The sequence below is a fragment of the Osmia lignaria genome, chromosome 4 (genome assembly GCF_051020975.1).
Source record: "Osmia lignaria lignaria isolate PbOS001 chromosome 4, iyOsmLign1, whole genome shotgun sequence".
NCBI classification, from domain to species: Eukaryota; Metazoa; Arthropoda; class Insecta; order Hymenoptera; family Megachilidae; genus Osmia; species Osmia lignaria.
Window position 1 is genome coordinate 10,909,303 of NC_135035.1, and position 16,672 is coordinate 10,925,974.

At 39.9% G+C, this 16,672-nt stretch overlaps 1 protein-coding gene across 3 annotated transcripts in view; it reads right to left on the reverse strand.

The window, feature by feature from the left end:
- The window catches only part of LOC117603247 (uncharacterized), an 86,320-nt gene that overhangs the window by 17,544 nt on the left and 52,104 nt on the right, over positions 1 to 16,672 (reverse strand). For 2 of the 3 annotated variants that reach the window (XM_034322207.2, XM_034322213.2), the window contains exons 3-4: positions 3,712 to 3,822; positions 1,805 to 1,918 (exon numbers count right to left, since the gene is read on the reverse strand). In XM_034322207.2, the coding sequence (XP_034178098.1) occupies positions 1,805 to 1,874 (70 nt within the window). In that variant the 5' untranslated portion in view covers positions 1,875 to 1,918; positions 3,712 to 3,822. The remainder of the gene's footprint in view (positions 1 to 1,804; positions 1,919 to 3,711; positions 3,823 to 16,672) is intronic. The other variant, XM_034322210.2, reaches the window with a different exon arrangement.

The window sequence follows — 16,672 nt, forward strand, 5'->3', positions numbered from 1 at the left end:
TATGAGGAGAGTGAACTTTTCTCTATGATATTCAAAAATAATAATTTTCAACGAGTTGATAAATGGCGAGAAGCTCTATCAAACTTTCAGTAGCACAGTGTATCATGGAACCGACGTTTCAGGTTATAAATAACGATGCACGCCGAGGGAGAAGGATAATGTCTGACTAGTATCCTTCTCTACTGAAACTGAAGTTTAGTTTCAGCTGAGTTTATCTACTGCTTCTATTTTCTGTGCTTTCCAAAATAATAAAACAAAATTTACCAATGTACAATATCAATCGTTAATTAATATATTAAAGTAGAATAAAATCAGTGGGATAAAATATAATTTTTATACACGTATGTTCACTTTTCGTTTAAATTTGAATGAATAGGACGACCTACTAACTCCACTCGTGAAAGAAATATTGATGACCCATTAAGGTGAAAGAAAGCATTGATTGGTTTGGTTACGCATAAGCTCGAGGCGACGATGATGCTCACAGGAAGAGGGGAATCATCGATCCACTCTTTTATCCCCTTTTCATTCAGCCTCGTCACGGAACTTTGCTCGAACAGAGGGAACTAGAGAGAATTCCGGTTCGAGTGTCTACGGTGATCGACGATCTTCAATAATTTGCTTTTTGGCAATGGTAAATGGACAGGAATACGGATGAAAGTGGTAGGAATAATGAAAGGGTTGAGGTACACCGCGGGGAACAAAGCAATCCCAAAAATGTCCCCGTGCAATATCGGCACCTGTTGTCCGCCGAAATAACCAAGCGTTATTTATGAAGATTCATATTCTTCGTAGACAATGGTGGTTCGTCAATTTTGGTCACTGATTTAGAATGATAAAATTATTAATAAAGGGCCATTCTCGCACGAGTCTCGGGAAGTTTTCTCGAACCGATGTCGGTGCCACTTCGGGCAAATCGTAAAATAAAACGCTTAAATCGTGGAAATTCGAAATGCGAGCTTATTGTTTGAGCTGAAAACCACAGTTTCGCGTTGGCACGTGAACGTAAACGTTGACCCGGAAAAACACCTAGAAAAAGGAGAAAAATTCGTTCGATGGTACAGAGGAACGCCGCCGAAAAAGCTACAAAAACTTTCGAGAGAAAGAACGTTTTTCCGGGAACACGCAACCGTGCCATGTTCGCATTCAAATGTATACGTGGCCTAAACTTTAATTACGAAAATGGGAACTGGGTTAATCACTCGCGATTCAGCCAACTTGTAGAGGGCATTTTTCTCGTTGTCAGGCCTTTAAACGTTCAACAACACTCGTACATTCTCCTTATTGTAAGAACAATGGTCATGTAAAAATCATTCTGTCGATAATTTTAATTGGAAAACGAATAATTTTGTAAAACGAAAAAATTGCGATCAAGTTTAACGAAGCATATTGTGCCGCATTATTATCATTTTCATTATTCATCGTTTGAATTTATGACTTTGTTCAAGCTTCCGGTAGATTTACCGAGACACACTGTATCTCCATTTAAACTTTATGATAAACACATGGTCGCAAATGGAACGTCGACACGACAAAAGTGATAAAACTCAATTTGAAAATTGAAAAGTTTCCAGGACAAATTTTCATTGGAAACATAATTGCGTTTCAAAGTGATTAATGCCTAGGTATTGTTGAACGTCGAATTTCGAAAACCGTCTGTTTCATTTTTATTTATGCTCGCAGGTGGTGTAGCTCGTTATTTATCGAGCGAGCTTATGAACTTCGTGACCACGTGTGCACGCGAGTTATTAGATCTAGCAACCAAAGCTGTTTCAAGCTTATGATAAAGGGTTGGTCGACTAACCTGTGGGTGTGCATGGTGTTCTTGCCGCCTCCACGAGGTCCTCGCGACTTCCGGGCGGTGCTTCCAGCATTGTTCCGCTGCCGGCGAATTTCTTTACGCATAGCAGGCTCAACGCTGCAATCAAAAATGACCACCTCATTAAAACAGTGGTAAATTTTCAGGTCCAAAAATTTCGATCCAAAAAACTTGATTAATTTATCAAAAAAAAAAAATGAATCCAATCCTTCATCAGGAGATGAAAATATGTTTTACTCAAGCTGTGCCGTCGTCAAAATATTTTCCAACCCCCGGTGTTCTTTTCCATGCAATTTACCATCGTCCAAGGCAAAAGGAGAACACCGGTTACCACGGGATCTCGTAACCAACGTGCGAAGACACGTTTTAATTAAATTTTCACAACCACAGCCTCGCTAGGAATTCTCGTTCAACGCGACAACATGCGTGTGCTCGTATACAGCTCACGTGTATGCAAATACACGCTTGTATTAGAAGAGGTTCGCGGGGGTTACACCGTTTCATCTTTATGCTTGAGCTGTAGGATAGAAAGAGAGTATCAACAGACTGAAAACGCTCGAGGAACGTCTTGCATGATTAATTTTGCAGCCACATCCGAAACATCAGGCGCTCGAAACCCTTTGTTTCATATTTTTATCCTGCTTCGTGGGTGTTTGATGAAAAATCGTTCACATGGTTTTATATTCTGTTTTAATTCTACGTTTAAAGTGGATATCACTGAACATTTTATGCATATCGTTTATGCATTTCTCTGCGCAAACTATCCGATTCCCTGAGACATCCATTTTCCGGGAACCAAAAACGTTTCCTTTATCATCCACGACAAACCTTCGGCATTGTTAACGAGTTACTTCACTGGAAAACTTTCCCTTTATCCTGCAGCCCCATTCCAAGCCTTTCAAAAGGATGAAACTACTCCTCAGGATACCTGAAAACGAGCCACAACGTGGAACACCGCCACTTTCCATTATACTATTCCACCATCAAGGAAGAAAAAATTCTCCTTTTATCCCTTCAATCATCCCTAGTGGCTGTTTAAGTATACATAAAGAATTTCTCAGGCGTTCGCTGTCGTCGTATATTTCGTCTAGATGCCACTGACGTCTGTTCGTGGAAGAGCAAAGTTTGAACACAATTTCTCAACTTACATGAATTCAAAATGAAATAGAAGAATATTTTCAAAACTTAGAAAAAAAGATATTATTTCGAGTTTGGATATTCCTGTTTCCCTCGCTGTGATGGAAAATCTAAGAGTAGGGTTTGGTAAAGGTAGATACGTTTTTCCTTCCAACCTCTTCAACTTCTTGCGGTTCAATTTTCATCCTTTGACGATGGTAAGGAAGCATCGAGAAATCCACGACCATCGAACCACTGCCTTGTCTCGTTCTATTTCCCAACGCTCTTTGACTCCTCTTTCGGCTTCTTCTCCTTTTCTCGATCCTATTGTGCTAGCTAGATCGACCGGATCGCTTCTTACACGCTGCGGTCTTTCTAATCTTCCTCTAGAAAACGCTCGCTCCGTCGCCCTTTTCCGTCGACGAGTTTGCGGATACTTTGAAAGCAAATTCGTCGGCCACAATTCTTGATAAAATTGCGCCTTTCAGGCTCGCGTCGAAGAAGAAGTTCGAATTGCATTTCAACCGGGTGCATTGTCGCGAAACTTGCCTCCGTTTCTCCTGCAATCCGAGGAAATTGGATCACAGCCGAGATGGGGAAAAATACTTTCTTTCTCGTTGTCAATCTTGTTCTTTCGTGATACGAAACATAATTCGTTTACCTCTTGCAAATCGTTTAATACTGTTGATGGATCTTGTCCATTATTTATTCCCAGAAGTTTCATCGTCAAATTCAGCACAAAAAATGTTTTCATAAACAAATTCTGTGCCACTCACCCCGCTTCACGTCCCGCCACGTGTTCGTGATTTCGTCGAATCTTCTTTGCCCGTTTGGTGTTCACCCATATATTCCTCTCACATCGTTCTGACGACTAATTTTCTTCAAACCTGAAACGACAAAATAATACACCGTTAGAATGGAATGTGTATTTTCTAAAGATGTAGTATTGATATTGATCGCAGTTACGTGCTTCCATTGTATGCTGTGATTACAATAATCTCTGTAGGCCACTATTCTGTTCATGGAAACGTAAACCGAGCTACTAAACTTACAATGAAACTTCACCGAAACGAGAAACTAGGGATTAAACTTTATCAATAAAGGCAACTGTATTTGCAGCACAAATAGCATCGATGCAAAGTGTAAAACAATTGTAAATTCGTTATTGCAAATACTCTGAAATGATTTTCCTGGTTTATTCACGTAAGAATATTAGAATGCATCGAATGTTGCACGTGTGAAGCTCCTGCAATCTGACGACACCGTGGATCGCATATGCAACAAATGCAACGGACGTCTGACCTGCATGCACGTGCACTTCCGTCCCACCACTGAAACACACATGTCAAGTGGAAACAAACAATCAGGTCTTCGTGCATGGTGCATAACTCTAGTTCGACTCTATTTATTTAGCAAAATTCATCTGACACTGCAAACACGTGTCCGACTGTTTATCAACTTTTGCATTAAAAGTTCTAATCCTGTTGGAGCTGACATCCGTATGTTTAGTTGAATCGTGTAAAAGACTTTGAAAAACTTTCAGGAAGATCTATGAACACTAGAGGTTTCGAAATACTCTACGAAATATCTCGTATTTTTCAACAATTGATCAACCAGTCGTTGCATTAATGTATGGTACACAGGGAACAGATGCATAATGCTATTCCAGGCATGTGTGAACACATGTGACAGGTCCACGCAGCAGCAAATAAGAGGGGCAAACACGTGGTGCTTGTGCAAAACGTCAATTACAAAGTGGAATAATAAAATCTACTGTCCCGTAACTTTTATCTCACGCCTGTTAAATCGAGTTTAATTTGTTCGATACGAGTGTATTAATGAAACGAACGTTCAACGTTTTACTAAAATCCAGATTCACCTGGAAATATTTATTTTAACTGTTTATTTTCCCTTCGAAAAATTTAAACCAACACAATTCTGACGAATAAACTTCTGTTTAATCACTGTTTAATCATGATAGTCGATTGTTAGGAATTGTTCAAAATATCTGTCGAACATTCGAATGGTCTGGAACGAAATTGGTCGTAAATTCCATGACGACGAATCTTTTATCTCTTAATGTTCTCCTCGTTCCATCTCCCACCCCCAGTTTCTCTTGGCACTCTTACAAGATAAGGGATGTTTGGCCCTCTTCTTAATCTCTACTTTTTCACCTCGTTCAGACACCTCCTTTGTCCGATTTCTCAATCGTACTTTACACTTGCCAACCGAATGAGTTTCGTCGAACTCGAATTACGATACCAGATTCGTAATCGTTCGATTAAACGGAAGTCCAGGTGTTAGGTAACGGTACAGCTATCTGCACATCCGCTAATTCGCGAGAGCAGATCCGTGGTACTCGTACATCAGCAAAACCCTGACAGGAGTTTCGCTTATCGCTCGAGTGGTCACCGCCGGGAGGACTGGTAATTGGTGTCTGAAAGCTGTTTTCAGCCAATCGTCCCCTTCAATGAAACTTTCACGGCTACTAAACTGGGTTTCCTTCAGACTGTTTGAACCTCGAGTTACCAATCGTAGCCAGGGTGATGTCACGTTGACCAGAGAGGAAAAATTGCGGCCAGCGAGCCGGGAAAACTGTGAAAAACGAAATAGTTTCCGTTTTCGAGCGTTCTCCGTGGAAACCGCAGCGGTTTCTGCAAAGCAATATACCGGAATGCAATGGTAAATGAAAAATATTGCAGATGATTTTTAACGCTTTGACAGCCACGTCACCCATCGATGGGTGACACTAGAATTTTTAATCCATCACCCATATTACCAAACATTCCTTGATTTACCTAATTCGAAATACTTGTATTCGTAGGAGTTGAAATATTGGAGATATAATTATATATGCTAATTCATATTCAATTTAATAGCTACATTTAAAACCAATTATGCTAGTGTTAATGTACCACGTTCAAATTGCTCCTCATTTTCTACGAGGCACGAACTCGAAATGCTTTTGAAGCATGCTTCATTATGGATAATTTAATTTAATTCAATAACGTTCAGGGTACGTGATGTAATAATATTTGCTATGAACGCGTTAAGGAAACACTGTTAGTCTCGATTGAAGTAGGCTTGGTTTTTAAACAAATCATTACTCGTGTAATTAAAATAGGGGCTTTGATAAGTGTACGAAATTTGTAGCAATGAAAGAAAAACGAGGGTAGAATCTGTCATCTAGAAATGTTCTCTGGGCGTAAAAGCAAACGAGGTCGCTGTTATTTCCGATACCTATCACGCGGACGATATTTTCGTGTGGCACTCGTATTGGAATTATTGGTGTGCGGTTTTCGGGGTTATCTGTAATTTGTGTCAGCATCAAACGATACGCATACTGTCCCTATCGCGGAAAATACACACTAGAATGACTATAAATGACGAATAATCTAACTTGATTAACGCGTCGGCTGCCACAGTAGAAAAGAACGTATATAGTCAGACATATCAAGGATTACTAGGATATAAAAGGTATGACATAAAAGTAATACAAAATGACACTTAATAGACTGCATAAAAGTTACTTTCAAATGAATTTGAAAGTTTTATGATCTAATAGAGAAAACTTTTGATAAAAAAGAAGTTTGAAACGTTTTTCTTCAGGACAAATAAATTGAAATGATAGTTTCAGTGATTCCTGTATTATACAGAGATCGGTCTCTGAATATATGGTTCATCCCTCTAATGTACACATACGCTTCATTCATGAGTTCGATCCCAAGAGTCGTATAGTTGGTAACTAGTAATTAGCTAGACGAGTGACACTATCTCCCTTATCGCTCCCTAGTTACGACGAGCACACAATATCCGAGTTCGAGCTTCATCTAATTCGTACGCGTTATCTCTTGTCAGGTCAATTGTAATCATTTTATTTGAATAAATAATCAAATCTAAACAGCTAGCGCCTACTTTAATTCAATATTTAAACATCAAATACAATTTCTTTGTTAATGCAACTTCTCTATCCCATATTCTTCTCCCTGTTTTCGTTCACCTGTATAAATACATTTACAAATATCCGCTCGCCCTGTTCGCTTTTCATTCTCCGCGTGTCTTTTTCCAACTTTTGCGAGGATTGCTCTTATATCTGAATGCTGCAGTTCCGTACACACCTGTGAGACATTCCACGTGAAAAAGGACGAGTTCATAAGCCAGGATACAGTCAAGAATATCAAGCAGACAGTACGGTGGAACGATCTCATAACCTTTTCCCCGCGTTACGTTCTTCACATTTTTCTCTATCTACCCTCAACCATATCCGCTTCGTTATCCTTTCTTTTACTTTGAGTGAGACCTTTTGATTAAATTTCTTATTATTTGGAAATAGGTACCAGTGTAGTATGATAAGTTTAAATGAACTTATGTCATTAATTAATTGCTAATTAATGTTTTAATTCAAAATTCCAATTTGCTATTTTACACTATTATGATAATACTAGAGGTGTTAATTTGAAAACATTGGGTCGAATTTTCATATTTTAATTAAAGAGAATTTAAAAGGAAAAATTTAATGTAAGAAAGGATAACGATGCTGTACATTTTCTTGAACAATTTCACAGAAGGTAATTCTACAAAGGAAGCGTCGGCTATCACTGTAACCGGTATATATCTTACTGGATAATTCATCAAGGACACCATCGACCTTCCTGTTTCCCAAGCAAAATAGCAATTAAACAGCCGTTCCAGCAATTAACCGGAGCTTCGCGATTACGTACGAATTCGAGTTGAAACGCGAACAGAGACGAAAGTAGTTAAACTTTTGGAATTCGATCATCTGATAAATGACTAATTACGTGGAACATAATTAAACGATCTGTTAATTCTCTGTAATTGATCGTTGATCATTGATAATGAGCTTGGATGTTTCGCTACGATTCAATTAACGCCAATCAAACGGTCGTGTTCAGCATTAACTTGAACTCGTGTGAAATTAATTCGGCTTATTCAAACAGGAAGTAAAATCCTGTCTGACTATGTATCTACATTTTCACTGTGGTGGTGAACGTTTTAATGTTGCAAGATTTATTTGTGTAGGTACACGAGGCAGCCGGTTGGATTTAGAAATTATGAACCTTATATAACAAGTCCTTTACGTCACGGACGTCATGCTCAGTTCCTGCTTCTTAGTAGCACCTTTATAACGAAGGGATGTTGTAAACTTCGAGCAAGATGTTGGCCGTAATTCGAAGAACAGATTGCTTCGTTCTGATGTAGAATTATTACGAGTATAACTAAATGAAGCTCTGAAATATCATTTTCTTCAAATATACAGAAAGCGTGAAACTGTGAAAGTAATAAATTTCACAAAACATGCAATTGTAAAAGCGTTAATAAAGCAATCTATTATTCGTAGCCTCACTTTAAAACAGTCTTGAGCTTGTACAGATCGATAGGTTAGCACAGCATCGAACACGTCGCACACGACCCAATTACCATTCTCGTCGACAGACGAAACGGTGTTGTATTATTTACGATAGCGTTGAAACTAGTTCTCAACGACACTCGTTCCTTCGTCCACACTCGATGCAATTAAACAACATTATGACTCGAACAACGTTCGTCCACAATAACGTGAAATGGATGCACATTAACTGTCACGCGTTCATTTCGAGCGATCGTGTCTCAATAATTAAATAAATATACTGTCGCAAGGCAGAAAAATTGAGATTATTATTTATTCGAATAAACACCAGGACCACTGTAATACCCTAAGACACGATCTGGCAACGATTTACCACGGATAAATCAAAGAAGCGACCGCGATAAAGCCCGGAGACTTTCCTCAGTGGAAAAACCGGCGGATGAACTCGAGGAAGTTTTCCAGGCCGAGGCAATAACCGCGGCGACGTCGCGACGCCTCCGCAATCGCATTCACCCGACTTGTTTTCTTTATTCCTCTCTCTCTGTTTTTTTTTTCTCCTCTGACTTAATCAACAACGAGAAGCTAATACGGAAACTCCACCCTCGTTTGTCTTCGGTTTCGATCGTTAATCATTTTGGAGGGAGAATGTTTTTTCTTCCGGCAGCATGAAAATAAAACAGTGACACTGATACGTTGAAGGTTCACACCTTGCGCCCACATCTTGTCATTTACAGGCCGCTTTTCCGTTTCTTTTTCGCCTCTCGAGTTCCCTTGTCAGGACTCTTCATGGACGTCCTAGAGGGCTCGGAGTGGTTTCGTTTTCCCTGAAGTGACGCGCTTTTCGAGGCTGACTGAAGGGGCTTCCATCGAGGGCTACGAATGGCTGGGTGTAATGGGGTTGATGCATCCTGAGGGGAGGATAACCTTCGGGTACAGAGGCTGCTTGAAATCTTATCGGGGATCTCATGTTCTTTTTATTCGTCGCTTCAGGAATTGATGGCAGCTGCGATGCCTTATCTTGGATATATTGAGGAAGTTAAGAGAATAAAGAATATGTAGCAAATTGTTTACGGGCTATGAGAAAATATCCTGTTCAGTGATAAAGTAGTATAGACCATATCTTGTCAGACGTCGTCGTCTCAGTGAAAATGGGCAAACATAATCAGACCTTTTAATTTTGAGAACACCAAAATTGTGCATTAATCTATTTTCAACATAATGCAACGAAGGGTTAACAATATACTTTGAACGAAAATTGTCAAGCTGAATCCACTTGAACAAAAAACGGATTACTTTCAGTCTATTACTTCCTCGATGGTTAAACAATAGATCCAATATCCCCAGGTTCGAATAGGTAGTCTGAAAATCTCGTTGGAAGGTTAAACCGCGAGCGAGTTTACGCTCGCACTGAAAAGCTCGCGGTGCGCTTAAGTGCGCAGATAATTGGTTCAGACAAGAAAGTTGAGCGTGCGTTACCAGCATGCCCTCCCTCTCCCTCTCACGTTCCAGAAAATTTCCAACGTTTACGAGATGGTCTCATGGGCCCGCGGAGTGGGAAATATCTGGAAAATTTACGCGCGAGGCGTATCGTCGACGTCGAAGCTGGCTTGCTTCCGAAACCGGGTCACCTAGTCGTGGCGAACGAAACATCGATTTACCGATGAATTCTAATTAGACGAGATGGAGGGTGCATTTAAAAAGGGATACAGGGCTATTCTCTCGCTCAATGGAACGACGCCTGCTCGACACACGTTCAAAGGTTCGCGTTTATTGTTCGTTTGCCCCATAAAAAAGGTGTATTCAGTTCGCGTGGCAGATGTAGGCGTGCGTGAATAGCAGGTCTCGTGATAATGGAGACGATGGCGTGTTTTCTTCCAGCGAAATTTTCATACGAAAACTCGAGACTTCTTTTGACATTCAAGTCCTCTCGAGCGCGTTCACACCTCGCGATTTTCTCTTGGAATTATAAATGATAAGAAGGGTAGGCTTCAATCCCTTAACTCAATACCTACGCCACCCTCGGAAACAATAAATAAGAGCTACGACGATGTTTTAAACAAGGAAATTCTGCTTGTCGAGCAGGGTAGGTTCACCGAACTTGGGGTCGAAGGAAAATCTGACTGGAATAACGCGGTTGCTGGCCTAATCCTCCGATACATCAGAGTTACGTTGGGCAGCAATGGCGCTATTGCTTGAAATTCGCAGCCAGACATTGTCGTGTAAATGTAGAGCAAGGGAGGCCGCCTGTATGCAACGGGAACGGTCACATCCAGGGGTTACGAAGTTCTAAGCAGCTTATGCTCAGTTGGTTGTAGGGCAAGCTGAGAGAAAACATCCGGATAGAGGCGTGAAACTTGTTCCTCATCCTGCTAGGAAAAAATTACGCCACGAGTCAATCCCCTTATTCCTTATTTTTTTTAAAGCTTAGTATATTTTTTTTTAAATTAAAGGAAGCAAAAATTGAAAATCGAAAAATGTACTTTCTCGTCAAAATTAATAAAATATGATTAATATGGGTGCTTATGAGAAAAAAATTTTGAGAAGAGATTAAGAATACCCTGAGGAAGATAACTTCACTGTAACTGATTCGAGTACAAGCGTTTGTCGAGGCTGATAAACGTACCAGCTGTAGCATGAAGAAGGGATGCACTATAATGGAACAGGAGTGGTGCAACCATTATGGCGAGCACAATGAACCTCTCGTTTGAGTATTCCTAAGGAGAATGTCTCTGGCAGTTCGACGTGGTTTGGGAATAAATGCGGCGAAACCAGCGTTGTCAAACAACTTGGTAGCTCCTGGATGCATTGTCTCCGCCATTTGCACCGATCTCCGTAATCTGGTTAAACAATTTCTATTTTGTCGACAGTGACACTTCTGGGAGAGCGTGAAACGTGTCGTTCAATAGAAAATTTCTCTAACAATTAGGAAATCTATGTTTCAATTCAAGTATTTCTCTTAAAAATCGAAATGAACTTTTTCCTGTTATCAGAATCGACCCACGTGTCCCATTCGTTTACCTTCCCTACCCAATGGGACGACAAAGTATAACAGATCGACTGGATTTGCAAAGGCCACCGAGGAATACGTCCTGAAACAATAGAGCTTTCTGCTTCGACCATACGCTCAGCTGATATCTGCACAGTATAAATTTACCCAGGCCCTTCGTCACCATCTTACGTCTTCGCGTATTCCAACGTTACTACAGCCCACCTTTCCACCATTTCCATTCGCCTCTATTGGCGGTCCGATTCAGAATACACAGGGTATTCAAGATAACACGACGTTGCATCACGTTGTTTCCGTCCTATCCGTTGCTTGTTGTCGGTGTTATATCGGTCCAAGGTATTGTTGCCTCTCGTGTCTGTGCACGACGATAAATTAAACGACTTCCGTCTGCGAGAGATCGTGCAATCTGCGAGCTGGTTCCTGCTCGGAACTCCTGGAACGTTGCTTCAAGATACGGTTTAATAGGGAAAGTTTCTTTGATGAAACAATTACCGGTTCGAAGAAGTGCATTGAGATGTGCGTGCGTGATGGAACGTGACTGCAACTGGATGCACTATAGGGTGGCGATGTTGAATCACTTTTAGATTATAGTTTCTATGTTATAGGCAAAGTGTAAAATAGCAAAGTTAATAAACCTAATTAAATCTAATTCATTGCCTAGGTAATGTATACCTTGCCTTCATTTCACAGTTTGCTTGTAGCATCTACATTTTGATCTCTTGAAAGTATTTTATGAATTTCATGTATTGTCTTTCCTTTTCTTTCAATTTATCGTCACGTTTCGGTAAGTACTCGGTTCGAATAAAATGTAATTCCTGTTTCACCGCTGACAAATTTGCTTTCCACGTGAAACCAATATACATATACGTATACAAAGCGGCAGCGATATACGCAGCCGACTGCCTCCATTGTTTCCCAGCAAATGGAAACAGCCCAGGATAAAATAAAAGCTTCTCATCAACGCCCCAGAAATAACTCATGTACTGTCGATGTTGCTCTATTTTTCCGCATGTTATTAATTTTCCGATAGTTGTGGCCGTGCCGACCGTTCGAAATCGTTCGATACACCGGAGAAAATTTTGTTCCGACCAGATAGTACCTGTGTCTGTACCATCACCTTCCCCATTTACCCATCGTCCGTTCGATGCTACAAACTGTCACGGTCGTAGGTTAAATCGGAATCGCGGACACCGTGTTCCATATATAGAATCAGGCTACGTATTAACGTATTCAGTTTTAACTCGTTCCACGTTCCGTTTGTTCTCCTTTTCTATATTTAGCTATTAATCTATCTTGAATGAAGTGACACTGTTTCTGAGCTGCTAATGTTATTTATTGAACGATCAGCTAAATGTACTAAATGAATTCAACACATTGAATTCAATTACCAAACATAGAGGTAGTTTTTTAATTTAATTTGTCATTTACCATCTTCTTTTTCTTTTATTATTACCAATTATTCTATATAAATTTGGAATGTCGATAATGGGTGACCCCCATGGATGAATAGATAATACCTCAGCACATTGGTTTCGTTACCATATCGACGTCATTTCATTCTGCGGTTCGATAGCGAGCTAAATGAGATGTAAACACACGTGTACCCATACAATATCATCCTCTTTGCAATGGTAATCCGTGCAAATGACAGAGAAAGCAATCAAGCTGCCCAGTAACAATTTCGTACGGTTGAAATTCGAACGCTTAATAGTCCGTGATAAATCAATTTAAGAGTTGAACATTCCGCTAATCATAGACATAAAACATTCTAGTTTCTTGCTCTGACCCGTACGAATTGCGCCAATGCTCTAATGAAAATCTTTCGAATTAAATAAGACAAAAGAAGCTGAAAACTCTTGAAAGAAGCTGATGCTTGAATATAAATTTGCGAAGGCGGCAAGCCACGAAGAAATTCGAAACATAAATAAAGAGGTCTCGAATCGGTCTTCGAGTTCCTCCAAGTGTATGCACGTTATACATGCGCGAACGTTAACTTCTAGAACAAACTTTCAGCCAAGTACAAGCATTAAGCCGCCACATCGAACAGACACCCACCGCAATGCAAGCTTTCGCTCTAAACCGAAATTTCCTCGAGTATGCTCTTGCAATGATAACAAGAAATTTGGTACTGTAGTAGTTATACGATTCATTTCTTTATATTATTAGAATAGTTCGTCCCATCGCTGTTTAATGAATCTACGCCGCATGTAGAATACTTGTTATTATTGGCACGTTGACGAGTAATTAATTTCGAGGTGTGCACCGATGTCGAATATAACGAACGTCGTTATGTGCTACGTCACGCGACTGTTTTGCATGCAGCTTTGTTTCAAGCACCGCTGCTCACCCCGTTTCCTCTAGAATTATTAATTAAATGACGCTCGAGAAAGACGATTGACACCGGTGCTCAATGTTCAAGTCGTTTGTTGAAGGATTGGAAAATATTTCTCAATATTACTAATAAACGGTGGGAATATCAATCATTTTTCTTGTTTCAAAAAACATTCTAAAATGTTATGAACCTGGCCAGCTTCAAAAGAAAATTCTTAATTACTCCAATGAACCCTACACAAATTTGAGCCATCAGTAAAACTACCCCTATTATTCTTCGGTAACCATACCTGACCGAGGTGTAGCACTTAATTAATCAAGTACATAGATCAAAGTGATAACCGTTGTTCGCAGTTCAATGGAGTTTTTGCAGATCTCCATTGGAGAGGAGTGCAAGAAATCATCCCTTTTCTTTCGACGGTGGTGGAGATCTCGAGCTGCGAGGAAGGGAATTACCAGGACGATAACTGATTTGTAGCCGTGTACCAGTTCAATCGCATAAATCTTCTTCCCACCCCTTTCCGTCGGTTCTTTTCGTTCTTTCTTTTCCAGCCTGGCCTCGTTTACACTCACGTAGAACGAATGTACGTGTGTGTTACAGCTTACCCTTTCCCAGAGAGGGTTGAACCGACCTCGAGCTCGCTCGTGCGCGTTTCCTACGTTTCCACTATCTTGCCATCCAACTGCTGTCACAATAATATCCTTGCTACTTCGCCACCTTCGTGATTTATCCTTTCAAGCCACGATTTACTATGCGAGACGAATTAAGCTCCCACTAAAGCCGCGCTTGTTTGCATAATTACACGGCCCTTTACGACCCTTTCGCGGCCCTACTACCCAAGATTTACGTATCTAAGAACTTTTCCGAGAGGGTTCGAAAATCTACGACTTTCACGGCACCCGGCTGCTATACAGCCGAACAATTTTTCTTACTTTCCTTGTAAATCAATTGGTATTCGATAAAATTGACAGCGTGCGTGTATAAATATTTCAAACACCTTCCCATTTATCTTCTTTTGAAAAAATTAAGTCAGGAAGAAATCGATATAGAAAGTAAAGAGAAAATCCCTGAAAAGGGATGAAAAAATGTGTAAAAATTCTTTCAATACACTCCAGTTACAGGAAACAAATCAAATTTCCAGTACAACAGAATGTAACAATCCAATCTAGAAATAAAAAAAAAAAGGAGACAGAACAAACGATTTCAAACAATAACAGTATCTACAAATTTCCTAAATACCGTTGCTTTTAACTCTGCAAAATATAAACGAATAATGAAACAAATAAAAAAGTGTCCACAATTGGTTAGCTTAATTTGCTCTGAAACATTTCTGTAATTGCATAGCAACAAGCAACCGATTCTGTTTTCCCATACTCTACAAGAGATGTCATTTTGTATCGTAACAAAAACAGCATTAACGTCGCTTCGTGCTACTTCTCTCCGCATGATTCATGCGTGTCACATTGTGTACCATTGCGTGGGTTGTGTTAACAATCCGCACACGGTTGGGCGCGATTATGCTCCTCTGGGTGCATCGTTACACGTTTCCTGTGCACTCGCGTGCATTCAGTTGCATCCAGCTAGTTCGGCCGTGTTTGTACACTCGCGATCGAATCAGACTTTCCTAGGAAAAATGGTGCCTCGGATTCTTGTCCTTCCTCTTCCAGGGACGCACAGCCAGGGCGCCCGTCGACGCCCGTATTTGCACGCGTGCACTGCTATTGGCAAATCTCGACCAAGTCGTTAAAAGTGGTGGGGTATCTCCCACTCTTAAAGTTTATCAAGCTCACTTATTATTCATAGAAAATTTCATATTTAATCATTAAAAATTATGAGATTTAAAAAATCTAAATTACTCTTAATATTAATATCATCAAAATTAAGATTTTGAGAATTTTCTAGATTTTTCCCCAGTGAAGCCTGATTTGATTGCAAGTGTACTCGTATGAAGCTGCTTGAAAAATTTCCATGGACTGGCTGAATTTGTTGCGGCTAACGTAGAACTGATAACCACTACTTTTTATACGAGATGCTTGCTCGCTATTTTTTTGCAGCCATTTTTTTCGTCCCTTTGCGTTTCTCTGACGAGGCGAACGAGAAACTGGTCTAATTGCACGCGAGTAAATTTTGACGAGATACATAGAACACGAGATCGTTTATAATTTGATAATTTGTACTCGTTTATATTAATAATTATTTACATAAATTTGTTTTATAGTTCTATAGGGTATGTTGAACGGTTGGCAGAAATGAATTTCTTTTCTTTCATTTTAACGAGTCGATAAATTTTCGGTGTAATTTGATCCTCTTGGAAGGTTCGTTCAGGAAGCCGGACTGAAATTAACGATTTCCTCGGCTGAACTTTCTGTGGAAGAACCAACAGGGCTGAAAGTATCGAGTTAGCGGCAGCTGGCTTAAAAGCCATTCTTTTTTATAGCCGGCACGCGTGCGGGTCAAAAGTGCTCGCTAATGAAACGCACAATTAACTACAATCGACGGCTCTGAAAGTTCGATAATCGAGTTCCCGTGTAATTGCCTGATTCCGTGCTAACGGGCTCAGCATTAACGTACGTCAACCGATGCTGCGTCCAAAAGCTACTTCTATCGATTAGATCGCTATTGATCGTAATTAGTCGACACGAAAGCTCTATATGGTCATTTTAATTAGACTCTGAGCTTTAAATTGATATAACATAAGTGCCACTTTATAATAATTTTGTGTTCATGAAACCCTGTTAAAATTTTCAACTTTCGAAATCAGTCATTCTTTAATATAAATGACAATCAGTCGTTTCTCACTAAAAATATTAATGACACATTTATGTAGCTATTGTCGTCAAACGTTAAGCTTTGAATTGATGTGGGATAAGTGGCACTTTGTGATACTTTTATGTCATGAAATGATATTAGAGCAAAAGTTTAATGTCCCATCAGGGGTTTATCTCTATTTGTACAAATGATCGGTGACCCGAATGCCAACGATCTGCTTTTCAACATTTTCATACGAGAAACAACATTCGGAAGGGGTAG